This window comes from Gymnodraco acuticeps, unplaced genomic scaffold (assembly GCF_902827175.1).
Source record: "Gymnodraco acuticeps unplaced genomic scaffold, fGymAcu1.1, whole genome shotgun sequence".
NCBI classification, from domain to species: Eukaryota; Metazoa; Chordata; class Actinopteri; order Perciformes; family Bathydraconidae; genus Gymnodraco; species Gymnodraco acuticeps.
In genome coordinates this window covers 638,885-665,006 of record NW_022990165.1, presented here as the reverse complement: position 1 = coordinate 665,006, position 26,122 = coordinate 638,885, and the positions used below count along the sequence as shown (strand labels likewise).

The window sequence follows — 26,122 nt, the reverse complement described above, 5'->3', positions numbered from 1 at the left end:
ATTTATAGTAAGCACATCCTGACATGCTCCAGAACCATAAAGTGGTGCAGGAATGATTCCTAAACGTGTTTTTGATTAGATCCCTGAAATAAGGTCTATCACAAGCTAAAGAGACTTTCACTTTTTGTTCCATGACATAAACTATGCCAGTAAAAACCCCAATTATGACTTCTATTAGTCATAAAAGCAGCAGTTGCTAACAGGTGACTGAACATTAGCAGCCTTTAGCTTAGCAGTGGTGACGTGGAGTCATGCGACCATCATGTAGTTTGTTAAAAACCTAAAATTAGCTCTTTACCTATGGCAATTGCATATTTGCTTCAAAAATCATAAAGTGGTGTTAATATGTGAAGATTATCCTGTTGAAGAAAACGTGTCAGCTTCAGAAACATTTATCCCTCCCAGCTTTTTGTGGAAAGAGCCCTGGCGATGTTGACTTCCTGGTCGGTCTACAAAAACATGTCATCACTGCACCACTTTACAAACTAGCCATTAGTGACTTTCAGTCAGCGTTTGCCTCATGCAGAGTAACGATCATCAAATAGAAGAAGTCAAAGTGCTCCTTGGCATTAGCAGTGACAGCGCCTGACTAGGAAGCGTTGCTGAGTATCCTGTGTGAAAGGAACCTATGTGGTTGTCTGACAGCCACCACTTACCTTCAGGAATATTGCCTTTCTGTCTGTCCTGCTCTGTCCATGCTGGATAACACACATGGCTTAGCATGTGGCCAACTTAAAATAAATAAATCACTAAATAACACACACGAGTGATATAAAACAGGTACCAACATGCAGAAGGATGTATAGAATTATGCCATCTTAAGACAAGCATGCTTCAAACCTGATTTGAATTACAGGAGCATAATAATGATGGTGTTTATGACAAATATTACTTTCATTTAAATTAAGCATAGATAAAAACAAGTAAATAGTACACAATAACCAAACAGTCATACACCTGCGGAACATCACCACAGCTTAAATATATCATTGTGTTATATGTAGTAAAAAGAGTGTTCCTCACAATATATAGTGAGAATAGCTCTTTACCTCTAGTGTGGCACATCATTCAGATTGGAAAAGTAAAGGACAACATTGTCTGAAACAATGACATACCCCAGGGAGCAGCTAATAAACACATTTCCGCCTCATCTTTATCACAATGTAATAGATGCCTAGATACAAACTCAACATTGTTTTCATTTCAGCTGTGTCCTTGTTAAATCAAGGCTGACACAACTTTCCCACTGTGACATTCAAGGACAAATCATTTCTTCATGAAAATACCTTGTTTGGAGAGCTGGGGGTGTTCATCCCGCCTTCCGTTTTGTCGCAGTCTGGTTCTTCGTCACTTCCTTCTTCTGGGCTGCTGACCTGCCCTGAGGCGTCCTCCTGAGCCTCGGTTTCGTCCGTTGGTTCGTCCGGCTCCATGTCTTCACTCTCTTCCTCCACATGGAGGGAGTCCTGTTGGCTGGGGGGATCATTGAGACTGGTAGATGCTTCATCTTCCCTTTCCACTGGTGCTGAGAGCATGTAAGAGTTAGACGTAGTAGGGGTGACAACATCTTGGGACTCTTCACTTGTAGTTTCAGTAACATTTAAGGCCTCTTTGTCAGATTTGCTTGTTGAGGTTGTGACAGATGCAGTCTGGACAGGTTGAAGTGAGATACCACTCGTAGTGGGCTGCTGTACCTTGACAGGCGGGGCTGCTGACACAGAAATGGTATTGTCAGAGCACTGCGTCTGATCTTTCTGGACGCCAAGAGCCACAGGCGCACATAAAGAGTCCGAGACAGTTTGGGGAAGGCACTCCTCAGAGCTGTGGTCATTCACTGCCAGCTTGCCAGCCGCATTCTGTTGCTTGGACAGCCGTGCCAAAATGGAGGGTGGGTGCTTCAGGAGAGGAGTTTCTCCCGGTTTAAGACGGAGCAGCTTTGGATTTATAGTACCAGAGATGCGAGTGGTGCAGAAAGCCTCTGGTTTGGTTTCTGTGGGCACAGCAACATTCTGGATTTTCTGTGATGGAGTCTCAGTCAAAGCAGGGGGGGTTTCTTTGGTCCCTTCATGTGAAGAAACACAGGCCTCACGCTTTGTAGCACTTACAGTCTGATTTAGAGAGGGGGCTATGAAAGACAGTGCACCAGCTGTTGCTTCTGCTTCCTGTTTAAGGAGAGTCCTTTGAATTGCAGGAGAATCACCCAACTCTGTTTGGTCTGATATTGCCTCATTGACCTGTGAGCAAGGTGTTTGTTGGCCAGTGTCTGTCTGTTCAACAGTGAATGAGTCAGCAGCTACTTCAACTAAACTAACTTCACTTGAGTTAGCCACTTGAACAGCTTGGTTAGCATCTAATACCAAATGCTGCCTGACGACAGCAGCTGCCCCAGTGTTTTGTATGGACAAACTATGGGAATTAAGGTTTGCCTGTATCTGATTTGCATCATGCGATGCTGAAGGCTCCTGGGAAATAATGACAGGTTCACTTTCATTAAGTGTGTGAATTGCTGGTTCAAGGTCCACAGAGTGTTCGAGTAACGCGTTGAATAAGTTCACCTCGTATCCCGGAGAGTGGGGTACCAGTGCGCTGCTGCTGGCACATACTTCCTCCGCTACCTCCTCCACCAGGGTGCAAAACTCGTACACTTCCACAGGCTGCGAGTCCATCTCGATGTCTGCTTGAACACTTTCTTCATACAGCTTTGGTTCCCCAGAACTCAGCTGGTTTACAATGGCAGCTTCACAGATGCTGCCATCTTCTCTCTGCAGGAGGTAACTCTGATTCAGGTGCATGTTAGTCCAGTCCCCGCTGATGTGAGCTTCCTCCCTGACCACAACGATTTCTTGAGCCTCGGCTGAATGCACAAGCTCGGCAGTTAGTGGCGTCTCTTGTTCACAGGGGTGAGATGTTTCCGATTCAACAACCGGCTCCGTCTGCACTGAGACAAACAGAGGGGGTGCAGCGGAGGGTTTCGAGTAACTCTCCTGTGAGAAAGAGCACTCTGGCAGCATTGTGATGTCAGATGAGGAGGTGTCAGTTTGGTCTTCCTTCATGCTACTCTCCGCCTGCTCTCCTACGAGTGGATCGCAGCTCCTCTGGATGTTGGTCCCAAGTATTGCAGCAGAGGGAGGTTGTCTCTCGTTGTGAGAAGTGTCAACAAGCTCTTTGACAGGCTCAGACATCTCAACTGATTCCAAAGAATTAGCTTTCTGCATTTCTCTGGCATCAGCTGAGAGCTCTGTGGTGATTTTAGGTTGTGTTTTTGACAAGTCACTTTGTTTAATCTCACCGTTTCCAGACGAGGGTAAAGGGATTGTAGATGTTTCCGAGTCCAGGACCATATCCCTGTGTTCTGTGGTGTCTTGGACTTTAATAACAACACTCGATTGTGAGACAGAGGGAACTGGGGCTCGGAAACAGATTTGAGATTTGGGTCGGAGAAGAATATTTCCACCTGTGTGCTCTTTTCCGCAAAGTTCCACTTTTGTTCCAGTCTCTGGTTTATATTCCAATGTGATGGACTGTTTTTCCTTTGTCCCTGTGATAACCACAAGTCCAGCAGCTTCTCTAGGCGGCTGCACTTGATTTGTGTGGCTTTTCTCTTTATCAATTTTTGACCCGTATTGCAACTCTTGCACTGTGCTGTCAATTTGTGTTTCTGGGACGAGAGGGGGAGAAAGGGGAGCTGAAAGCCTTTGCATCTCAGCGGAGGAACTGCCGTCCGCGTTGAGGGATGTTGGCAAGGATCTCGAAACTCCGACAACACTATCCCCAGCTGGGACTTCTTCGGAGACGCTGGTGATCGGGAGTGTCTCCGGCAAGATGGTCTGACGGGCGCTCTCCATGCCGAAGAATGTTGAGTCGTTGCTCTCTGGCAGTGGCAAAGTGGACAGATTGGTGAAAGGAGGGACTGGGCGGGGGGCAGCTGCGACCGGCTGCGGGGCATGCTGAGGTGACTCCCCAGCCACATTCTGTGCAGCCTGAGGGTTGCCACCCTGCACATCCACAGCCGGAGAGGCACCCTGCCGCACCGCCTCCTCCCCAGAGCTTGCTTTCTCTGTGCTGCCCCGGCTACACACTGCACCTGTGGGAGATAGAGATTGTTAAAAAGGTGTCTGGTGATACAAATGCTGAAAAAATAAAGAGAGACATGGAAAAAAATAACTCAACAAATAGAAAATATCTCTTTTGTAGATCTTATATTATTGTTTCCAAGGGATATTTGTCCTGCAGCCAGCAAAACATGAATATATATCAAGTGAAATCAGGAAACCTATGGTAAGCCATGCTCAAAACCATCAACATTAGCTTCAGGTATTGTTGATGGTTTTAGGGATGGCATATTATGTATGCATGAATTTTATTATGTTTTTAGTACCAGAGTCTGTGTTCTTTGTTAACTGTGCCACGCTATTGTTTGTTTATTTAAGTGCAGGTCATTGTATTCTCATTGCATAAAAAAAAAAAGAAAAAGCAAAGCGGCAATGCTCTCATCTAAATCCAATTAGTCAGGACTCTTTTCTACCAAAAAAGAATATCTGACTAGAGAAAGTACAGCTTCAAAGCAACAACTTCTCACCTGTCTGTGGTGTGAGACACAGATCTTCAGTGCTTTCTACTTCCAGGATGCTGAAATTAGGGTCCCCTCGACATATTCTGAGGAAGAAGGAATAGAGACAAATGTCAACTTTCTAATTCAAATCAAACGAGTGACTGCATCCCTCTCCACTTCGCAATTCAAAACTGTAAAGTAGCTGGATTTATTTATTTAATGTTCAGGTCTGAATTGAGTGAACACAAATAGCACAGTGTGTGGGACGCTGGGTAACATGTCACGTCATGAGAGCAGCAACAGCAACACTCGGATAGCTTTGGCTAGCCAACTGCTAGGACTGTAGTTGGTATATTTGGCATTTTGCAGCAGTAATAAAATACTATAAGTGAGTCAGCGGCGCTGAACGGGCTAAACGAGCAGCTCCGTTAGCTACAGCTATTGCATTTGCTGCAGTCGCCCACAGGAAGATAGGAATCCTGCAGCACGCGCTCTCAGGCTAAAAGCCGGTGACCAAGCGCGGGCCTCCACTCATTCATTTATATGCTCTCTTGAATGTAAATGTAATTCATGGTGGTGCTAGTTGTAGCTGCATTAAGTTTCAGATGGTTATGTACCATAATAAATGACATTTGTATTTAGTAGTTATGTGTTCATGAGATGAAAAGAAGATTCCCGGCGTGTGGTAATAATACCAAAACGCTGGGAACCGTGTGATTCATAAAAGTCACGCATTCTAGTAGTTAAACGTTTACGCCAGCCGGTTTGGCTAGTATGGTTAGCTGGCTAATGTTAGCTTTCCACAATAACACACTGCTTGGGTGGCACTAAAAAGGAAAGCTAACTAGCAAGGTACAAGAGTTTACTAAGGGTGCGTTCATTTAATGCGCAGGCGCTCCATCTTCCCCACCCGCAGTTATGTAATGCTCCAGCCATCAAAAGAAGCCTGTTTATACCGACACATTAGCTTAAGTTACTTCGCTATGAGGCAAAAACATCTCAAAAGTCGCATTAAAACCCGTTTCTTCAGCATGCACTACTATACAGAGCTAGGGGGACAATCACTCGTGACGTCATTGTGTGGGGTCAAATCTTGTTTCCAAGATAATAAATACGTTACAATTATTTGGGTTCACACACACCAATACAAATTACTTTGTGTGAATATAAAAAAAGAGCGAAAAAACTATATTATAAAAAGTTCCATATACATTTTGCAATGATTATACGGGGGATTTGGGGGGACCCTTAGGGTACAACGACAGGCTCTTAAGAAGCGACACTGAGGAAATGATGTGTATAAAGAGCTAATTTCGTTTGAAATTGAATTTATTCAGTGCTGTTGGGTTTTATTTCAATCTCCGACCTCGATTTGAATTCAGTGCCAATGCATTTCAACGACGTATGTTCAAAATACTGACAAATAAATTGCATTCTGATTGTGTCCTTTCGTTAGTCAGAGCCCCCCTTCAATTCCCCCATTACTTCCTCCTTGCCCCCCTCCCTCTCCTAAGGCCGCCATCTTAAGTTCCCACCTACCTGAAATTTCCGACCAATTTTCTTTTACTAAATTCTCGTTGAAGGAGTCGTCATCCGCGTAAAATCACACTCAATCCTTGATGTCAGTAATCCAATCTGTCTCCCGGTACCCAACGAGGTACCACTAGGTCTGTGGGAAGAAGTTAAAATACGGACCGCGAGAGACTCTGGGTTTCGGCGCAGAATGTAGCGGTCGCGGGGAGGAGACTTTACGCAGCGAAATGGTGGAAGACCGCTGCTGCTGACAAAGTACAGAACATAGGAAAATCTCGCGAGATTTTGTTAAGCGCGGCACTTGAAATTTCTGATAAAAACTCGTTTTCAGAAGCAAGCTTGATGGATAATTGTAAATAATCGGTTTTTCCAACTGCTTACCTTTATGTTTAAAAGGCGCTTACATTATATAATCATGACGGTGTTGATTCACAGTAAAACAATTATAATACGTCCCATTCGGATATTATATTTAGATATAACAAAGGTGTTTGCAGTTTGATCCTTGCGTGATCAAAAGTGAATGAATCAACTAGCAGTATTGGAGAAAGTATTCTTGAATAAAATATTTTTCTTTTTGAAAAAATAAAAACATTTTAAAGTATAATGGATGAAAAAATAACCATACACATTTCCCCTGTGACTGTTATGTTAGATTATTATTACTCATACTTTAAAAGCAGTATTTCGTAGCATAGGTCATTTATAACTTTTAACGTCTTAATACAATTAGTTATTATTTTATATATTATTCATTTTGGATTAACCTGTTGAAATATTTTTTCTCCATTAATGGATTGTTGGGGTTCTTAAAAATAGGCTGATGATAATTAGAAAATTGTGTCAATTACCCAGTTCCTAGTGTCCCCTTAAAAATATTTGGTTTCACCAACCGTGATATGGTCAAACCTCAAAAATATTAATAATACATTAGGCTACCTTTATTATAATATAAAAGGAAAAGCAGCATATCACGAATGTGAAGCGGGTAACATTAAATGGTTTTCCAAAATAGTCTCAAATTAATTTTATTCCCTGAAAATTAATTTATAATTTGTTATGTTTAAACTATAGGGGAGCTTAATTGATATCAAAACATTTTATAAAAAGGTTTTAAATGCAAAAATATGAATTTGTTAGGCAACTAAAGCTCTCATATACATGTAGTCGAACAGAAATGATTACTTAGTGTAGTTACATTCCACCAACAAGTAGTATAGGAGAGTAATTTCCTGCTTATTCCCTTAAAATGCAGGATTAATAGTGAATGGTGCTTCAGAATTTCCTTTTTGTGTTAGATTATATAAGAAAATATACTTCAGTCGACATATTAAAAGTTTTAAACAATTGACATATCATTGCAAATGTCTTAAATTGAAAGACAACTTCAGTACTGAAATGTAAATGTGTAGATTTTTGAGTTCTTCTCTGAGACTATCTATACATCAGGGTATTGTCACTGTGTTCTTATTTATGAAAAACACTCACCAGGTAAATCAGGCATGAACAAACTGAAGAAAAGACCCACACAACAGAGTAAACAACAATTCATTTAATAATTAATCTTTGTGGTCTCTAGGGGAGGGGTTTGAAAGGTATAAAATGGTCATATTAAAATAATCGACCCAGTCTTTTCCCTCTCAGGATACCCACTGTCTAGTTGTCGTTTGAAACAAGTCCTTATATTTTTTTCAGTTCTTCAGCAGATGTCCCACTTATCCATGTATATAACTTATTTTTATTGGTGAAACAACTCGACAGTTCACTGTACAAGGCTCCCATAGTCCCAAAATGGATATAACACACAGGCAAACCTCCCTCTCAGTTTATTAAAGTCGTCGATGAGATCCTTGAAGAGGCCAGAGGTTGTGAATGGAGACGGCTTAATGTTCACAAGCGTTGAACAGTTTTCTGTGACGCAAGCCTTTTGATGATCTGAAACTGCTTGGGGGGAGAGAGTACTGGTTGATACCCGAAACAAAGACAAATAACATAACAGTGAATATATTTATTATTATAGAAGATAATTAATGTTAATAATAATAATTACAAAGGCAATTTCTCTAGACTACTATATTCTGGTCCTGCTCATATAGTCAAGAGGAGAGTGGGAAACAGTTACAGGAAGCTCTAAAACGCTGTGTTCACTCACACAGTGTAGCACAGGTCATTTCACCATTCAACCTTTGATAACAAAACAAAACAAGCCAAAAATAGGTTGAATCTCATCATTGAAGCTGAGAGGTTAGATTTTTGGGTAAAGCAGGAGGTGCGATTTATACCAATCTTCATTGAAAATGGTCTCATCAGTACAGAAAGGACCCCTTTGCCAGGGTTTCCCCATCATCTACAATACATAACCAGGGTTGAATTATGAAGAGGAAGGCTTTATAATAATAATAATAATAATAATAATAATAATAATAATATCCCATGAGAAGCTGAGGATGAACCTTTGCATGTTTTCACAGTGTGCATCCCTCTGGAAGTCATTTCCAATCCAACCCAGAAAAAGGCTTGCTGAAACAGCATGGATCACCTGACAAATGAAAGAAAAAGCTGTTCTCTTCCTCTTCCTACAGCTTATTAAATTGAGTACTGTAATAACCAACAGGCAGTATAAAATAAAAATACACCAAGGATGCACAGAAACCATGTACCTTTGAATTGCACTGATAGAACCATTGCGCATATTTCCAAAAAAGTCTTAAAAGCCTTGCATTTCCCTCCTTTTCATCACCTCCAGCCAGCCACGGGGTTGCTTTTCATTACGCTAACATATGCTTCCTCGCCTCCTCTATCCTCCCGTGACCTGGAAACTGTCAGCCCCCCCGCCATCATGGAAGATCTTTCAATCCTTTAAATGCACCTCGAAGACACGAGAAGCTAGGAGGCTTCTGGATGCAAGGAAACACAGGTGTATCCTATCCTATCCTGTATTTTTAATAAATCCCACACCTCCAGTAACTGACGAGGTTTCTCATTTGGAAGCTTTGGCTCCTCACTACTCTCTCTCAGATACAAGCTGAGAGGAGCTACACAACCCGTGAGGAAAGCAAGGAGACATATTATCATAATGAAAAGCACACGTGGTTACCCTTTGTTGGGCAGACTGGAGCTGGTTTGGTTGTGTAACAGCGAGGGTTAGTAGTCTGCAAGAGGTAAAGGGGGCAGGTAGAGAGCAGCACAGTGATCCTGACATTTCCCTTAATGTCCTCCAGTGTTGTCTCTGTACTATCTGGACTCTCCGTCTTTGTGGATGCTGTACAGAGCCAGCTCCCCCGGCCCGAGTCTCCGGGGAGGCGTGGACGAGCGGCTGGTCATGGACGGAATAAGCGGAGGCGGCGCCCCCACCGCCAGAGCTCCCACCAAGCCCGCAGGGGTCTTTGTCAGGATGCCGTTGGGCACGTGGTGCTGGTTCAGCTGGCCAAGACGGGCGAAGAGGCCGGCGTGGTGCTGGGAAGCGTGAGAGGCTCCGTGGGGGAGCGAGTGGGAGAGAAGGCCGGAGTGGAGCTGCTCCAGGTGAGCAGCGGCAACAGCGTGTGAGGGGCCTGAGAGGTGAGCGCCAGGGGGCATATGCGGGTGCATACCAAAGTAGCGGGCCCTCTCAAAGTCTTCCCTCAGGATCTGGGTGCGCTGGTCCTCGTCGATCAGCCCTCCTCCCGGGTGTCCGAGGTGATGAGGGCGCTCAAAGTGATGCGCCATGAGGCCGAACTCCTGGCGGACAGCCGAGTTGGGGGCGGAAGAGGTAGACGTCTGAGGGTGCTGAGAGTTGGCTGCAGCGGCTTCCATAAGGCGCTGATGCTGGAGCAGCCGGGCCAGGTGTGGATCGTTTCGCAGGGCGAGGTGAGGATCTGCTCGGAGCGCCATGGCCTCCCTGCGGTGCTGATGCTGCTGCTGAGCAGCCAGCTCCCTCCAGGGATCCCAGGTGAAACTGTGGGGCCCCTGCGGCCCTTGTGCAGGGCCGTGGTGGAAACGCTCTCCTCCTGGACCCATCACCAAACCTGCAGCCCCTGTGCTGCCCAGGTACGCCTCGATGGCCCTGGAGCGGTCCAGCAGGGAGAGGTGGTGCTGGTGCTGTTGTTGTTGGTGTTGTTGGTGTTGCTGTTGTTGCTGTTGTTGTTGTTGGTGTTGTTGGTGTTGTTGGTGTTGTTGGTGTTGCTGCTGTTGTTGCTGCTGCTGCTGCTGCTGCTGCTGCTGCTGTTGTTGTTGTTGTTGTTGTTGTTGGTGGTGGTGGTGTGCAGCAGCAGCAGCAGCAGCGTTTTGAGCATGAGCGTGTGACATGAGAGGAACACTGGGAGTGGGAGTCAGTGACATAGAGGAAGAGGAAGGGGTACCGGAGCGGTGGTGGTGTGGATGGCTGTTGGGGCGTTCGAAGCTGTTGTTGGGTGCTGGGGGAGGCAGCGTGATGGGGATATGCTCCGGCTCCTCTTTCCGCTCCTCTTTGACTTTAACAGGCGGGAGGAGCAGCGGAGGTTTAGACACGGGGGTCGTGGTCCGGTCAGACTTCTTGGCCTGAGACAAAGAAGTGACAGAGGCCGAAGCTGCGGAGGAAGAAGGGAGGTTACCGTCTCTTTGGGAGTGTGAGGGGTCGTTGTGGAGGCCGTGTCCTGTCGGGGCCATTGGGCGGGGGTAAAGGTCCAGAGGAGATTGGGCTGAGCGGTTGGAGGGCGGGGGAGTGGTGAGCACAGAAGATGAGGAAGAGCGTGGTCTGTCCCTGTCTGCTACTAAAGATGAAGGAGGGCCCCGTGAAGACACTGTGGGCTGCGGCCTCTTGTCCCCCTCTCTGTCTCGCTCGCGGTCTCTGTCTCGCTCGCGGTCTCTGTCTCTGCTTAAGCTGCGGGTCAGGTCCTCGATGGGCCCCGTGCTGCCCCCCAGGGCGCTGCTGTGGCCGTTTATATGGGAGACTGGGGTGCTACTGCGGGGCTTCAAGGGAGGGCCAACTGGAGACATTCTCACAGGTTGTCGGCCATACAGCATATTGTCTCTGCAAAACATAATGGGCAAAATGTGCATCTATCATTCATACCAAGCCTTCTATTCATCACTTAAAATAAATGTTTTACTAGTAAACTGAACAGTAATTATAAATGCAATTTCAGAACATAAATTATGGATTTACTGTGCAGAATTAACTGTCAGCTATGATAACAATTGAACCGGAGAGAATATTAGTTAGATTGTGATTTGTTGAATCTATTTTGTATCGAAGAGCATAAGGACCAGGCATAAGAATGAATTTTAAAAAATGTGGGATATTTATTAAATGTTGCTTTTCAAGAATAATGTCTCAAAAACAAGAAATATATATGGTCAAAATATTGTGAATTTCGAGTTTTGATTCATTCTTAAAAACGTGTTTAAACCTTATTCTTAATATGTAAAAGATAAAAGTGTATGTATAGAAATGTTCTCTTTCTTTATTACTCCTGGATCTAATGCTACATTTATAAAAAAAATCCCATTATCATCTTTTGCAAAAAAGGCAAAGTTAGAAACAACTCCAAAACAGTCTGATGGGTCCCTGTCTCACTGGGAGGTAATGCATGAGGTAATGTTGATTCCAGTGGCGAGCCGCCAGGGCCCTCTAGGCCCTCTCTGAGGGCCTAAGATATTCTAAAATATCATATTTGAAAACATTAAAAAAAACTATTTATTTTTAAAATATATATTTTTCATTAGTTTTACCAAAATAACTTGATTTAATTGTATTTAAAATAACATTTCCAAAGAAATAAATCCTTCAAATCTGCCTGTTCAGTTTCTGTTGGAATGTGAAGGGTTAAATGCCGTCTCTGCGAGTTATGTGAAGACGGGAGAGCTTGTTGGTCCCTCTCTACATTCACAGAGGGCCAGCTGTAGTAACTCAACGAGAGAGTAATTGATGAGTTGGCTTTAAGAATCAACCAGTGGCGAGTCGTGACAGTACAATTGACCAATCATATCTTCCCTCTAAATGGGTGGGCTTTATTTTCGCGGACTTTATGACAAGTTCCGCCCGCTGTGAAGTTTATGCATGTGTGTTATATAGTGGTGCAGTGACGCATCCTAAAACCCGGAAGTAAGCTTCGCTCGGATTCCCTCGACAGAAAGCAATGGGATTTCTCCATAGGATTTTGGAAAATAGCTCGAAATAAGGTCAGTGGAAAACAAACCCGTTAGATAAATGCACGTTTTGTTCAGCTGGATAATATCCACATGTCTACCCTACTTTTATAATCATAAATCTAATCGATAGATTTATGATCGATAGATTTATGATTAGCATAAGTTTGTTCATGATGGATCACTTCAGTGATAGTGATGACATCGTTGCGAAATTATTAACCGAGTTATTTTCAAGGTTGAGTTACAATGATAAACTGGAGTGGCAAAGGATCAGCTGAATGACCCGCCATCAAGTGCTTCATCCAAAAGTACAGGAGGATGGACTTTGTGTTTAAAGGTCACATGTCATGCTTTTCCGGTAATTACCCGTCCCCTTGTTTGTTATGAGGGTTTTTATGCATGTAAACGGTGTGCAGAGTCAAAACCCTCAAAGTACACCATGTAGCGAGTAAACTCTAATACAGAAAATACCTCCCCAAAACGCCTCGTTGGTGAAACGTCATCATCCATTTGATTCTTCCGGGGACATCTGATGTCATGTCGTACCCGGAACGAAATGGACCAATCCGTGGAGCCGTTACGTTAGGTCCGCGGAGCCGTTACGTTAAGCCCCCGCTGATTGGTCCAAATTGACCAATCCACGGACTTCCTCACACACTCAGTGCAGGCAGCTCTGCTGATCTCTCTTCCCTGGCTGATAACAGACAGTTGGGATCGCGGCGAAATTCTCTCTGCAGACCCATTCTCACAGCGTTTATCAACCTTTTTCTTAATCAATATCAAGCCACACTTATTGTTTTTACTTCGGCTGTGACTTTGTGTGTGCTCAGGGTGAGTTTGGCTGTGTATCGCTAAACAAGGAAATCACACTACCACGGAGCTTAGCGCGATTCACAACGTCCCGACTGGTCCCGACCAATCGGAGCACACTGGGCTCACAGGGAGGGGAGGGCAAGAGCTGCAACGAGCCGTTTAGTGGAGAGAGTGAATACACGTAGTTTACAGAGATGCTGTATGCGAAACAATGTGAGTTTGGAAAATTGCACAGTATAAATCTATTCTCGTAGACCTCAACAATGGAATTCTGATCAGTGGAAATGGCCATGACATGTGACCTTTAAGTGATTTGATCATCAAAGGTAGGCCTAAGTCATTTTCAATGTGGGCCGCCGTGCCGACTTAAAGGTGGGGTAGGTAAGTTTCAGAAACCGGCTCGAGTGCACTAAAATTTGAAAGTACACAGCCGAAAAGAATCCGCCCCTTCCTTCATACTTCCTTACAGAGCACCTCCTCCAACACACATGAACGCGCACATGACGTCAGCAGACTGGTGAAAGTGGCCGCCTGTTGCTGGCGAGTCATTGAAGTACTGCTGCAATGCACGCCCAATGAGGGCACGCCCAATGAGGGCACGCCCAATGAGGGCACGCCCAATGAGGGCACGCCCAATGACGGCACGCCCAATGACGGCACGCCCAATGACGGCACGCCCAATGACGGCACGCCCAATGAGGGCACGAGATACATTTGTGCGTGCAAGAGATGGAAGGCTGACAGACAGAGCGGCAATCCAATCCGTTTAGCCGGGCCGGCTAAACGGATTGGTTGTACTTTTTACAGTATTACGGCTTCCACAGATGAAATTTTTTTATGGATTTTTTGTCAAAGCACTTAAGATATTCATTGCTATCGGATGTTAAGAGCATTCCATGGAATATAACAAAAAGTGTATCTCGAGCCGGTTTCTCAAACTTACCTACCCCACCTTTAATTCATTTGTAATTGTTACTTGGCTGTGGGTGCCCTGTCATGATAGGTGTTTATATAAATGGTGTTGTTTTGTGTGGTAGAGGGTCGCTGTCATTGATGCGTTTTGCACCCCGGGCCGCTGTTTTGATATTCCGCTGAAGTATACGCTGTGACGTAATAACTCTTCTTTTTTCGAGGGAAGGGGGGGGGGGGGGGGGGGGGGGGGTCAAAGGGTCTAGGTAGAAAAGTCACGACTCGCCACTGGTTGATTCCAACTCATCCCCCCACATGTCAAAACAATTATATTTAAAGCCAGTATTGAAATCTGCTGCATGACATACCTGTCCTTTTCGTCCTTGATGTGAGGGCTGTCTCTCCTCTCCACGTCCTTCGCTCGATCCCTCTCGTCCCGCTTGTCCGGCCCTTTAGCCCAGCTGGGGCCGGGTGCGAACCCAGGCGGGGCCCCGTGCAGACGGTTCCATGGGTCGTGATGGTTGGTGGGGGGCAAACTTCCGACCACGTTAGCTGGTGAATCTTTAGGGCCAAACACAGATCCTGCAGCGGACCAGTTAAACCCGTTAGGCAAATAAAAACAGCAAAGAAGCAACGTACACCATTTTCTACAATCAATCTTTCAAATAAAAATATTTGCAGACTGCAATTTCAAACTTCTGGAAATGAAATGTGTATGCTTACAACAGGCTCTGTCCTTTCAAGTAAAAAAAAAAAGCATGGACAAAAAAATGTGTCGATTGGAATTTATTTCAGTCTGCGAGTAAAAAAAGCTTTCAGACAATTTCAAATTGCAAGCTTTCCAACTTCTTCACTCATAATGTAAAACGTTCACATCTACATGCATGTTGTGTTTGTGGCCGTGGCACGACGTAAAACCCTAATGTGGCACCCTAATTTTCCTTATATGTTAACCATAACCATATTAATATATAATCTTTATTTCCAAAATGATATTTTAATTCAAGGAATTCTACTACAAAGTTTGCCAATTTTTGTAGAATCCTTTATGGAGGCCACTGCAAAACTTAAACAAATAAGTGAATGAACTATCATACAGGGAAACTAGTACAGGGTATACAGTGGGGCAAAAAAGTATTTAGTCAGCCACCAATTGTGCAAGTTCTCCCACTTAAAAAGATGAGAGAGGCCAGTCATTTTCATCCTAGGTACACTTCAACTATGAGAGACAGAATGGGGGGAAAGAATCCAGGAAATCACATTGTAGGATTTTTTATGAATTAATTGGTCAATTCCTCGGTAACATAAGTATTTGGTCACCTACAAACAAACAAGATTTCTGGCTCTCACAGACCTGTAACTTCTTCTTTAAGAGCCTCCTCTGTCCTCCACTCGTTAACTGTATTAATGGCACCTGTTTGAACTCGTTATCAGTATAAAAGACACCTGTCCACAACCTCAAACAGTCACACTCCAAACTCCACTATGGCCAAGACCAAAGAGCTGTCAAAGGACACCAGAAACTAAATTGTAGACCTGCACCAGGCTGGGAAGACTGAATCTGCAATAGGTAAGCAGCTTGGTGTGAAGAAATCAACTGTGGGAGCAATTATTAGAAAATGGAAGACATACAAGAACACCAGTGTTTCCCACAGATATGAAATATACTTGGGCGGGTGGTGGCAAGGGGGGTGCGCGAAAAAAAAAAAAAGTTTTAACAACATTATTTATTGACTTTTCATTCCGGTATAATCATTTTGCGCAAAGATGGCACTGTTTGTCAGAGCACTTCATCCTTCTGGGATTTCATGAAGAACAGCTCCAACGCCTGTGTGTATGGGAATGCCTCTGGTGCTGGTCCATTAACTGCCAGTGTTTCCCACAGATCTGAAATATACTTTGGGGGGTGGTGGTAGCGGGGGGGGGGGGTTGAGGTGACGTGCAACAACATTAACCTTTCTGTTGGTCGCTTGTTAGCAGACCCTTCACGCGATGGCAGAGCGAACAGGTACAGGCAGGGCCCATAATGATAGCCCTATAGTTTAAATCTACTACCCACACATGAACATATGGAAATGGGTTACTATTTTAAAAAATAAATGTATTTATTAATGTATTTAGGAACCTATCCATGTGATTTTTAGTGGGGGTCGACCTCAAATCCTCTAGGGGGGTCCAGGGGCATGCCCCCCCGGTAAGATTTTATTTTGGAGTTAAATGCATCAATCTGGTGCATTTTGAGGGGGAAAATAAAGAGACTAGATCTATGGAAACACCTATATTTAACAGAACTGTATACATTTCAATAATCATAAAATCAAGGCCATAACCAACAACATACCATTTCCAATATGAAAAAAACACTGAAACTTGTTTATTAATTTAGTTTTGGTTCATTTATAGTTGTGAGTGTGTCTGTGCTCCTGAATCAGCCTCTCCTGTCTCCCTCCTCTCCCCCTGCTCCTCTTTGAGGCAGCAGCAAAGACTAGTTTTCTCTCAACAAGTTTTAAAAGTGTATCTTACCTTTTTTCACCTAGTTAACTTTTTATTTATTTATTCATGCATATTTTACTAATCACATTACATTTCATTTAGCTGACGCTTTTATCCAAAGCGACTTATAATGACCGATTACAGGGACATTCTCCCTGGAGTAACTAAGGGCTAAGTGCCTTACTCAAGGGCACACTAGTGTTGGTGTTCCTGGCGGGATTTGAACTCACAGCCTTCCGATCTTCAGCCCACCTCACTATCCATAGACCAATCACTACCCTCTCAAATGGAAATATGTGTTTACATAAATGGTGACCACACCGTTTGAGACCCACTGAGAACTTAGACTAAGTTAACTATCTAAACACTCAGAGAGTCCTTTACCTCACCTGAGCTGAGGTTATCCCGAGCTTGAATGACACACAGAGACCAATCAAGGGCTTTGATTTATGATCTGTATGACAGTGGCCATGTCGGCAGGCCACATCATGTGGACAGCCAGTCACCCTGTGTGAGGCAGGCCACTTAACAGGCCAGAAGGAGGCGAGATCAGAGCAAGGGAGCGAGGGATCATTGTCTACAAGTTAATCGATCGCAGATGGCGTCGTGGTCACGGACGAATAAAAAAAATATATATAAAAAAAAAAATTTATAAAAAAAAAAAAAAAAAAACTAAATGGGTCGCGAAATATACTTGGGCGGCCGTTAATATACCTGGGCGGCCCGCCCAAGTATAGTCTATGTGTGGGAAACCCTGAACACTGATAATCTCCCTCGATCTGGGGCTCCACTCAAGATCTCACCCCGTGGGGTCAAAATGATCACAAGAACGGTGAGCAAAAATCCCAGAACCACACGGGGGGACCTAGTCAATGACCTGCAGAGAGCTGGGACCAAAGTAACAAAGGCTACCATCAGTAACACACTATGCCGCCCGGGACTCAAATCCTGCAGTGCCAGACGTGTCCCCCTGCTTAAGCCAGTACATGTCCAGGCCCGTCTGAAGTTTGCTAGAGAGCATTTAGATGATCCAGAAGAGGATTGGGAGAATGTCATATGGTCAGATGAAACCAAAATAGAACTTTTTGGTAAAAACTCAACTAGACGTGTTTGGAGGAGAAAGAATGCTGAGTTGCATCCAAAGAACACCATACCTACTGTGAAACATGGGGGTGGAAACATCATGCTTTGGGGCTGTTTTTCTGCAAAGGGACCAGGACGACTGATCCGTGTAAAGGAAAGAATGAATGGGGCCATGTATCGTGAGATTTTGAGTGACAACCTCCTTCCATCAGCAAGGGCATTGAAGATGAAACGTGGCTGGGTCTTTCAGCATGACAATGATCCCAAACACACCGCCCGGGTAATGAAGGAGTGGCTTCGTAAGAAGCATTTCAAGGTCCTAGAGTGGCCTAGCCAGTCTCCAGATCTCAACCCCATAGAAAATCTTTGGAGGCAGTTGAAAGTCCGTGTTGCCCAGCAACAGCCCCAAAACATCACTGCTCTAGAGGAGATCTGCATGCAGGAATGGGCCAAAATACCAGCAACAGTGTGTGAAAACCTTGTGAAGACTTACAGAAAACGTTTGACCTCTGTCATTGCCAACAAAGGGTATATAATGGCGCGTTTCCACTGCAGGACTCGCTCGGTTTGGTTAGGCCTTATTAGGCCCGGCTCACTTTAATGATGCGCTTCCATTACAGTTTAGGAACTGGGGTAGTTACTATAGTAACGCAGTGTAGGCTTTCTGGCTATTACTTAGCATGTGGGACCGGACAGCTTTGATCCCCATCGACAGTGGCGATTCTAGAGTCTGTGGGCCCCTCGAACCAGCTTTCATCACCATCAGTGGCGCCCCAACACACTCTTAATTTTCGCTAAATTGATTTATCAACTTTTAATACTTTTTAAGACCCCGCTAAAAAAAACTAAAGCTTATGTGCATAAAAAAAATGCTAGTCATGGTGTAAAAGTGTAACAGACTTGAGAGGTGAAGTCCTGCAGCTAAAGTGCGACTCGACCCGCTTCAACAAGCTCATCTTCATTATTCAACAAACAGAGAGCTTCTCCAATAACAGTAAATGTGCAAACGTGTGTTTTAAAAAAAGTATTTACTCAGACGGATGAATGAATCTACATATTAGTGACAAGTGAAAGTCATAGGACCTAAAGTGGTATTTATATACTGTACCTTAAAGCAGTGGTTCTCAACTGGTGGGTCGCGGACCCGTTTGTGTAGTGAAGGAAAAAAAATTGGAATTTTTTTTTTTTGGGGATAAAGTCAAACTTTTATTTTGAAGGCCCGATTTTCTAACGCTGTGCATGCAGTCGGCATTGGACTGGAAGTACCAGAGACCATAAACGGTTTTGAAAACTTCTGTCACGTAGTGATCATCTTCTCAATAAAATATCTTTGCTGATGTTTTTTCCGAGTCTTCTGGACAATCAGAATCAAGATTGTTGTCGGAAGTCCCCACGGAGAATAACTTTGTGGTAGAACTCTTCTTTATACATCCATGGGTACAACTTCAGATAAAAATGAACACATAATGAAATATGACCCCCGGTTTGATGATTGACAGGTCACAGAACAATGGGAGCTATCTACCCTTACCCACAATTTAAATTAAGTCACACAGACTATCTCCTCTTTGCTCTTCTCGCAGCAAGATGTCAGAACAAAGTGAAAAACAAACAATGGCATAACATATTATTAATATGTCGGGTAGTAATAGATTTATTTATTTTCTTCTCAGAGTGTACCAGAATGCATAGTTTATGTTAGTATTTCTAAAAATCTCCTGGGGGAGAATCCCCCCAGACCCCCCTGCTGGGGTTGGGTTTTCAGCATACTGTGTTCCTTTTTATATTAGTTCAGCTTTGATTCCATCATCTTATTAAACCTTTTTAAAAAGCATACTTTAGTTCTGTGAAGGGATATAAGGGATATATGCACTGTACTTTTATTAATATTGTATGCTGAAAAGTGTATATATTACAGCAAGTTTTTTTGTTGAATAGATTTGAGTGCTTCAAAATGTTGGGTCGCGATGTATTGACCAAGTAAAAAGTGGGTCCCGAGGCCTGACCAGTTGAGAACCACTGCCTTAAAGCATCTACCCTAGAGACAGAGCTGTTGTGTTGCGGCTGTATTTAGGGATAGGTTTTCCAAGTCTGTTTTAAAACAACTATGTTGATTTATTGGTTGAAATAATAGTTCCTCCTCTCCATCACGTCTGTAATGTGATTCTGTTCGACTGTAATGTTAAATGTCCCTAATAAAATCATATAAACATTGACATGTTTTTTACTACAGGCCAAATGAACACAAATATAGATTGAATAAGAATATATTCTTTAGATAAGCACATGTTGTAAAATGTGGAAGTGTCTGTATTTATCCTTTTGGATACGACGTTGCTTTGGTGTTATTAGAAACGTTTGTATCACCCACAAGTCGAAAAAAAAACATCCTATACAACCACCACTGTAATCCAACAAACTAAGATTATAGGCGCTTTTCCCACAAAGGTTCATCAGAACTTAGTTCATGAGAACTCTTTAGTTCTCATGAACTAAGTACAGATCGCGTTCACACCGGAATAAGTCCCTGGGGAAGGATTAGGCAAACGAAGCCGCTGACGTCACTTCTTCTGTTTTGGGTTTACTGGCAGGCCGCAAACAACTTCTCGGCGTATACTGCCACCCGAAGTCCCCGGCCCGGAAGTCCCCGGAGTTGAGGACTGGCGATTTACTCGGAAGGCTTTACTCGGAAGTCTGAATCCTTCCGAGTAAATCGCCAGAACGCCGACACCTCCTCATCTCCACCGCTCCCATGTTTTCTTTTGTGTTGCCATAAGTTAGTCTCTCTGCGTTTCTGCGCTGGGCTAATGCTAATAATGCTAATGCGAGAATAATAAAATGGCGGCTTCACAAAACTTTTTGGGAGTTTTACGGGACGTGGTTTGCAATCCGCCCAGCCAATGAGAAATAGGAACCTTTTTCTCCCACGAAAGTCCCTGACGGAAAAGGGGGTAAAAAGGTTCTGATGAACTAATTTTGCAATGCAACATAACCTCCTCAAACTGAACAGCAACAAAACAGAACTCCTCCTAATCGGCTCCAAATCCACCCTCAGCAAGGTCACTAACATAACACTCACCATCGACGGCACCATTGTTTCCCCCTCCAATCAGGCACGCAACCTTGGCGTAATCTTTGACCCCACCCTCTCCCTCGAACCTCACATCCGCCAAACAGTCAAAACCTCATTTTTCCACCTCCGCAATATTACAAAAATCCTACCCTCTCTCACCCGCCCCGCAGCCGAACGACTAATCCATGCCTTCATTTCCTCCCGCCTTGACTACTGCAACTCACTTCTTTACGGCATCAGCACTACATCCCTCAACAGACTCAAACGGGTTCAAAATGCAGCTGCACGTCTCCTCACGCATACCAAATCATGGCATCACATCACCCCAGTCCTCAAAGACCTCCACTGGCTTCCTGTCTCCCATCGCATCAACTACAAAGTTCTGGTCCTCCCCTACAAAGCACTCCACCATCTGGCCGCCCCTTATCTCACAAACCTTCTCACTCTCTTATTATTATTAATTTTAGTTCCGGATTTTTTTGGTGTGAACGCAACATTTCGGAACTATATCGGAACTAAAGTGGGAAAAGTACTGCGGTGTGAAAGCGCCTTATGAGACAGTCTGGAAATAAATCTGAACCTGTCCCTTGATTTGTGTGTTTCAAGAGCAGAGAAACTGTAAAACTGACCCAGTGTTGGACTGCCAAGTCCTCCGAAGGCACTAGAACCAAGGGCCCCAAGTGGGGTGAAGGGTGGGGATCGGCCATACGGATCTAAACAAAAACGCAAATACATGTCAGCAAAAAAGCGTTGATACAAACGTTTCTACGAAAGCAACAGTCGGTATGGAGACTGGATATTTACGAGAGGTTAAAGTCAAAGTCAAAATCTGGAGTTGTGAATTTTAGTAACAGACATGTAATTTGTTGTAGAGTGGACCTCAGAGGTGTCTTTGGAAGCAGCTCTTACCCAAGTGTGCAGTTGGCGGGAGGAAAGAGGAGTGGGGCGTTGATGGAGAGATGAAGGGAGAGGAGGACGGATTGACTGCCCCTGGGGGAGAGAAGCATTAGTAAAACAAATGAAACGTCACCACACATTAAATCAAGTTAACAGAGCTACTGCACACTTCATGCTGTGACTCAGCATAGCGGAGCAGTCAAACCTCTGGAATGTGAGGACAAGACGAATCAAAAAGCAAATGAGGTTTTTAAGAAATTAGGCAAAATCATATGTGCAGATTCAAAATTGATTTTACGTCACACACACAGTTGCACAGACCGAACAAACAGTGTTGCAACTTGGTAGCTTTCCTGCTGGATTAAAGGACTTTTCAGACAATTTTTTTAGAATTATATTTCTAAAACTTTGATGGCGAAACATTTAGGAGTTATTCAGACCATCAGGAAATAAGTGAGAAATAAATAATATTGTGGTTCAACACATTTGTGACCTGCTCCATCGAAATCAGTCGCATTGACCCGAAGACACATTTTGAGTTGTATACACTGTTGGAAAGAGGATATTCCTAGCTTTCTAATGATATCAGGATTGTTTTTGTACTCCAAATATTAAGCGAAATATGTCACATTATATAATGACTGTCACCGAGTCATCATTTTGAGAAAAAGGCCTTCAAAGTTTTCTCTTCTCTGGAATCCATCGATCTGATTGATTATTAGTGGAGCAAATGATCAAATACTACGGAGGGAAGATATTTTCGTTTGGAGGGGAAGCTCGCGAGTGTGTGTGTGTGTATACGTGTGTGTGTGTTTGTGTAATTTTGCGTTTGTGTGTATTGTGTTTGTTTCCCGGGGAAAACACTCACGAGAAACACCGGCTGTTGTTATGCCTGCTGTGACGTCAAGTTACTCCGTTCTCCGCTTGTAATTATGCCGTCACAAGCTTCAAAGTTGTATTTATCATCTGAATTTGCTGAAACAAGTTTAATATTCTGAAAGCCAAGACTTTGTTTAATTAAAATCAGATGAAAACAAATTGTAACGGACCCTGCCGTGTTATCTATGATTACTATACTCTTACATTCATGTCAGCCGGAGGGAGGGGGGACGACGCTGCGGAAGAGCAGATTGCGAGTGAGAGGTGCCTGTCTTCGTCCCTTACAAGCTTCAAAAATGTATTTATCGTGTGATTTTGGAAATAAAAGTTTCATATTCTGAAAGCCAAGACTTTGTTTAAAATCAAACAAAACACCCGAACCCCGAAAAAATAGTTTTTTTACGTAAATCCACGTTTATTTTGAAATGAGCCGTCGCGACTTCCGACTGATTTCGATAGAGCGGGTCACATTTGTGTCTCTGTCTCTCCTTTGTCAGTAGGTGTGGGCCAGGCAGGAGGATGCCACAGAAGTAAGGTTAATAATGAAACAGTATCTATTTAGAAGAATCTGAACGTGTGTTTATTATTAGTTTTGTATAAAAATAGATGAATAAATATATAGTTTTAGACAGATAATAAATAGAATACCTATTATAGAGAGTAGACTCTCTAAAATTAGCCTCAGACACAGTACAGAATAATATTTATTCTGAATATTGCTATGCATTATTACTGTTTACATATCATTCTCATACTTAATGTACACACACACTTGACTTTTTCATTAAAGCCAATGTTTGTGTATGCTGTTAATTGTATTTCTAGAAAGACAATTCGTGATCAGGAGGTCAGACTTTGAATACATCGGCATCTGTGGGGAAAAATTGCAAACACTGCATCTCTAGTGCAGAAGGGAAATACCAAAAAACAACACCAAGGAAAAATAAATCACAGCACAGAACTCAACTAAAAGTTTCAGATCAAAAATACATTCTCATTCTGTCAGCTGTCCTTATGAAACAGAAATGTTTAGACATGCACCTGCTGCTGAGAACAGACTGGGAGATCTGGTCAGATCATGAGTGGGAGGCATGGCTCCTCCCATCGGCCCCAGGGAGCCCATTCCCCCAGCTCCAGGAAGACGGGTCAGCAGGTCACTACGGAAGTCCAACTTGTGAGGATCAACGTGCATCAGCTGAAAGACATGAAAGGAATGGTTAACCAGGCATATAAAAAAGGACTCACTTGATATTATCCTGTCTACTGAGTGAATATCACTGGGATTGAATTGAATAGGATTAACAATCTGGGAAATTACAACACAGGATTTTAATAAGAAACACATACCTTCACTTTTTTCTGATGGCTTAGAATCATCCAGGCCACATATACATGCATAGCACACCACTTTCCTGGTTTCTGCACAGCAAAAAGATGCAAAGGGGTTTACCGTTTTATTCCACACATGTACATCTTTAAAAGCACAGAGTGAGATGGTCTTCCTGTTGTTCAGATATCTCATCTATCCGCTACAAAAGGTTGGTGTTTTCCAGCTGGAGATAAAGTTACCCTCTAGAGATTGGTATACATTTGGGAATAGTACAAACAAGTGAGTGAAAAATGCAAAAGCAAGAAAAAAATGATCACAGGGGAAAGAGCTATCACATACATTATTCATAGGGTTATGTCTGGCGTCTGAAACATCTAACTAGGTGTGTGAGGGCAGAGAACAGACCAGCAGCAGTCAGTGTTACAAGTGAGATTAGGGCAAGGAGTGCGTGAAGCAGTGAGAAAGTAAAACAGGCTGAAGGTTTTAAGAGCCAAGGGATTAAAGAAACATCAGTTTTTGCTTACATTATTACTCATTTTCAACGGTGTCCCAAATGGATCAGTTAGCTACAAGAAAACAGAAGTGTGAAACCACTTTTAAGGCGAGACACCCCAGGTGAATAGGGTACTTTTTTTAACTTAAAGATATCAGATAGAAATGTCTCCATTTAATTACTTACAATAAGGCAATTGTTTTTTGTATTACAAGTTTTCTGAAATAGCATGTTTAAATATGCAAATTATCCATTATCTCATTAAATATATTAATTATTATTATATATATATATATATATATATATATATAAATAATACATATTTTAACACATTTCAGGAACCGAAATCTGAACTTTGGATAAAGTCAGGTTCAAAATGATTGTTTCATTTTGTAGTCATTAGTATCCAAGGCTTTTACAGAAGGGATTTTGGATATCTCTTTTTATCACTCCATAAATCAGAAAATACTGTCAACAGCCCTATAATATACATTTTCGCCATGTTTTTAGGTAGGAAAAGGAAATGACCATTTTTGGATCCGATGAGATTGTGCAGGAGAAACTGAGCTTTCCAACGATATCTCTGATGACATGGTGCACACAGCGGTCGCGGTACTTTATGTTACGTTAGAATGCTAACTTTTGGTGAATTTAGGAGAAATCTACAGACGCAAACAGACCAACTATAGTAAAATAAACACTTAAATGTGTATTTTGTACATTTTCCTTCCAAATGCCTGAAAGAAAACATGTTATGGAATCAAAATAGCACAAAATCTCAAAATGTGATGTTTTTGCCTGCCGTGTCTCGTCTTAATGCACATGTACTCACTCTTCATCAGGAGTAATTTGCACGGCTCTGACTAAGCCTGTGTTGCAGCATATCTGAGCCTAAACTTTGATCTATACAGTCCTTTGAAAACAAAAGGAAGCAACTCTAGAGTGAGGATGTAAACTTCAGGTTCACAGCAAGCATGTTGTCCTTACCCTGGGGTCTTTGGGCTGCAGGTGGTGAGGCACAACTCCGAGTCGTGCAGATAAATCTGGACCCGCTCCCTGAGGAACAAGAGGCTGTCAAAAACATAGCACAACACATGAGCCCTGACCTACGTCTACAATTTATCTTTATCGTGTCAATTTTCTTTTATACTTTAACTGAAGCTTGAAGGGCCAAGAGCGGACTAGAACATCACAGGAATCAGCTTTTTGAGGTAAATAATAATATGGGATTACCAGGGTAGAGTCAAAGGATGAATAGCGTTAGAATTTATTGATGGTCCTCTTAGGTTTTGTTCTTTATCGGTACTCTTATCGGTTCTAAGCAAATCATTTCTCTATACAAATATTTATAGGGGCCTTATTGTGTTTAGGAAAGAAACTCCCTCTGGTTTGTCATTTGAGCCTTTGCAGACCATTTACATGCATACAAATCTATATAACACTACAGGAAAGGGAAAACCGCAAAAAGAATAGAAAAAGGGCCCCTTCAAATTAGAATAATATTAGAAGGTATTTAAACAAAACTACATGTTTCTATAGCAGCAACAGTAATGTTTACAGTAGAACATTAATTATTTCAACAATATATTAATGGAAAAAATCTAAAATGTCAAAGAAAATACGAATTATGAACAAAGACATGAGTCAGCATCAGTCATTTCTCCTCCCTCTGCGGATATGAATCACTGCCTGCAGGTACCACTGGTACAGGGAGGAGGGGCTGCTAGGTTTCAGCCAGCCGAACGGTTTACAAGAATGTGCAACATTTAAAGATTTGCCGTAAACTAAGCTGAACAGACAGCTTGTTTTAGCTCGTTTTTAACCATGCGTAATGTGTCGAGATGGCAGGTTGTGCTTGTGTAAAACATAACCCAGTGAATTGGAATATGGATTTTCCACATGTTTATGCTCGTTGAACAGGTGTATTGTTAAAGTATTGGCTTTTAACTCATAAAGATCTTA

General features: G+C 42.9%; 2 protein-coding genes across 7 annotated transcripts in view; both read right to left on the bottom strand.

Annotated features, from left to right (window-relative positions):
* The window catches only part of srcap (Snf2-related CREBBP activator protein), a 36,700-nt gene extending 30,379 nt beyond the window's left edge, over window positions 1-6,321 (bottom strand). For both annotated transcript variants that reach the window (XM_034217531.1, XM_034217532.1), the window contains exons 1-3: window positions 6,089-6,321; window positions 4,577-4,653; window positions 1,287-4,081 (exon numbers count right to left, since the gene is read on the bottom strand). In XM_034217531.1, the coding sequence (XP_034073422.1) occupies window positions 1,287-3,842 (2,556 nt within the window). In that variant the 5' untranslated portion in view covers window positions 3,843-4,081; window positions 4,577-4,653; window positions 6,089-6,321. The remainder of the gene's footprint in view (window positions 1-1,286; window positions 4,082-4,576; window positions 4,654-6,088) is intronic.
* Window positions 6,322-7,619: 1,298 nt separating this feature from the next.
* The window catches only part of fbrs (fibrosin), a 32,928-nt gene continuing 14,425 nt past the window's right edge, over window positions 7,620-26,122 (bottom strand). For 3 of the 5 annotated variants that reach the window (XM_034217570.1, XM_034217573.1, XM_034217574.1), the window contains 8 exons: window positions 25,148-25,216; window positions 24,192-24,233; window positions 23,685-23,756; window positions 23,379-23,532; window positions 21,471-21,551; window positions 21,191-21,274; window positions 14,281-14,494; window positions 7,620-11,069 (listed from right to left, as the gene is read on the bottom strand). In XM_034217570.1, the coding sequence (XP_034073461.1) occupies window positions 9,317-11,069; window positions 14,281-14,494; window positions 21,191-21,274; window positions 21,471-21,551; window positions 23,379-23,532; window positions 23,685-23,756; window positions 24,192-24,233; window positions 25,148-25,216 (2,469 nt within the window). In that variant the 3' untranslated portion in view covers window positions 7,620-9,316. The remainder of the gene's footprint in view (window positions 11,070-14,280; window positions 14,495-21,190; window positions 21,275-21,470; window positions 21,552-23,378; window positions 23,533-23,684; window positions 23,757-24,191; window positions 24,234-25,147; window positions 25,217-26,122) is intronic. The other 2 variants (XM_034217571.1, XM_034217572.1) reach the window with 2 other exon arrangements.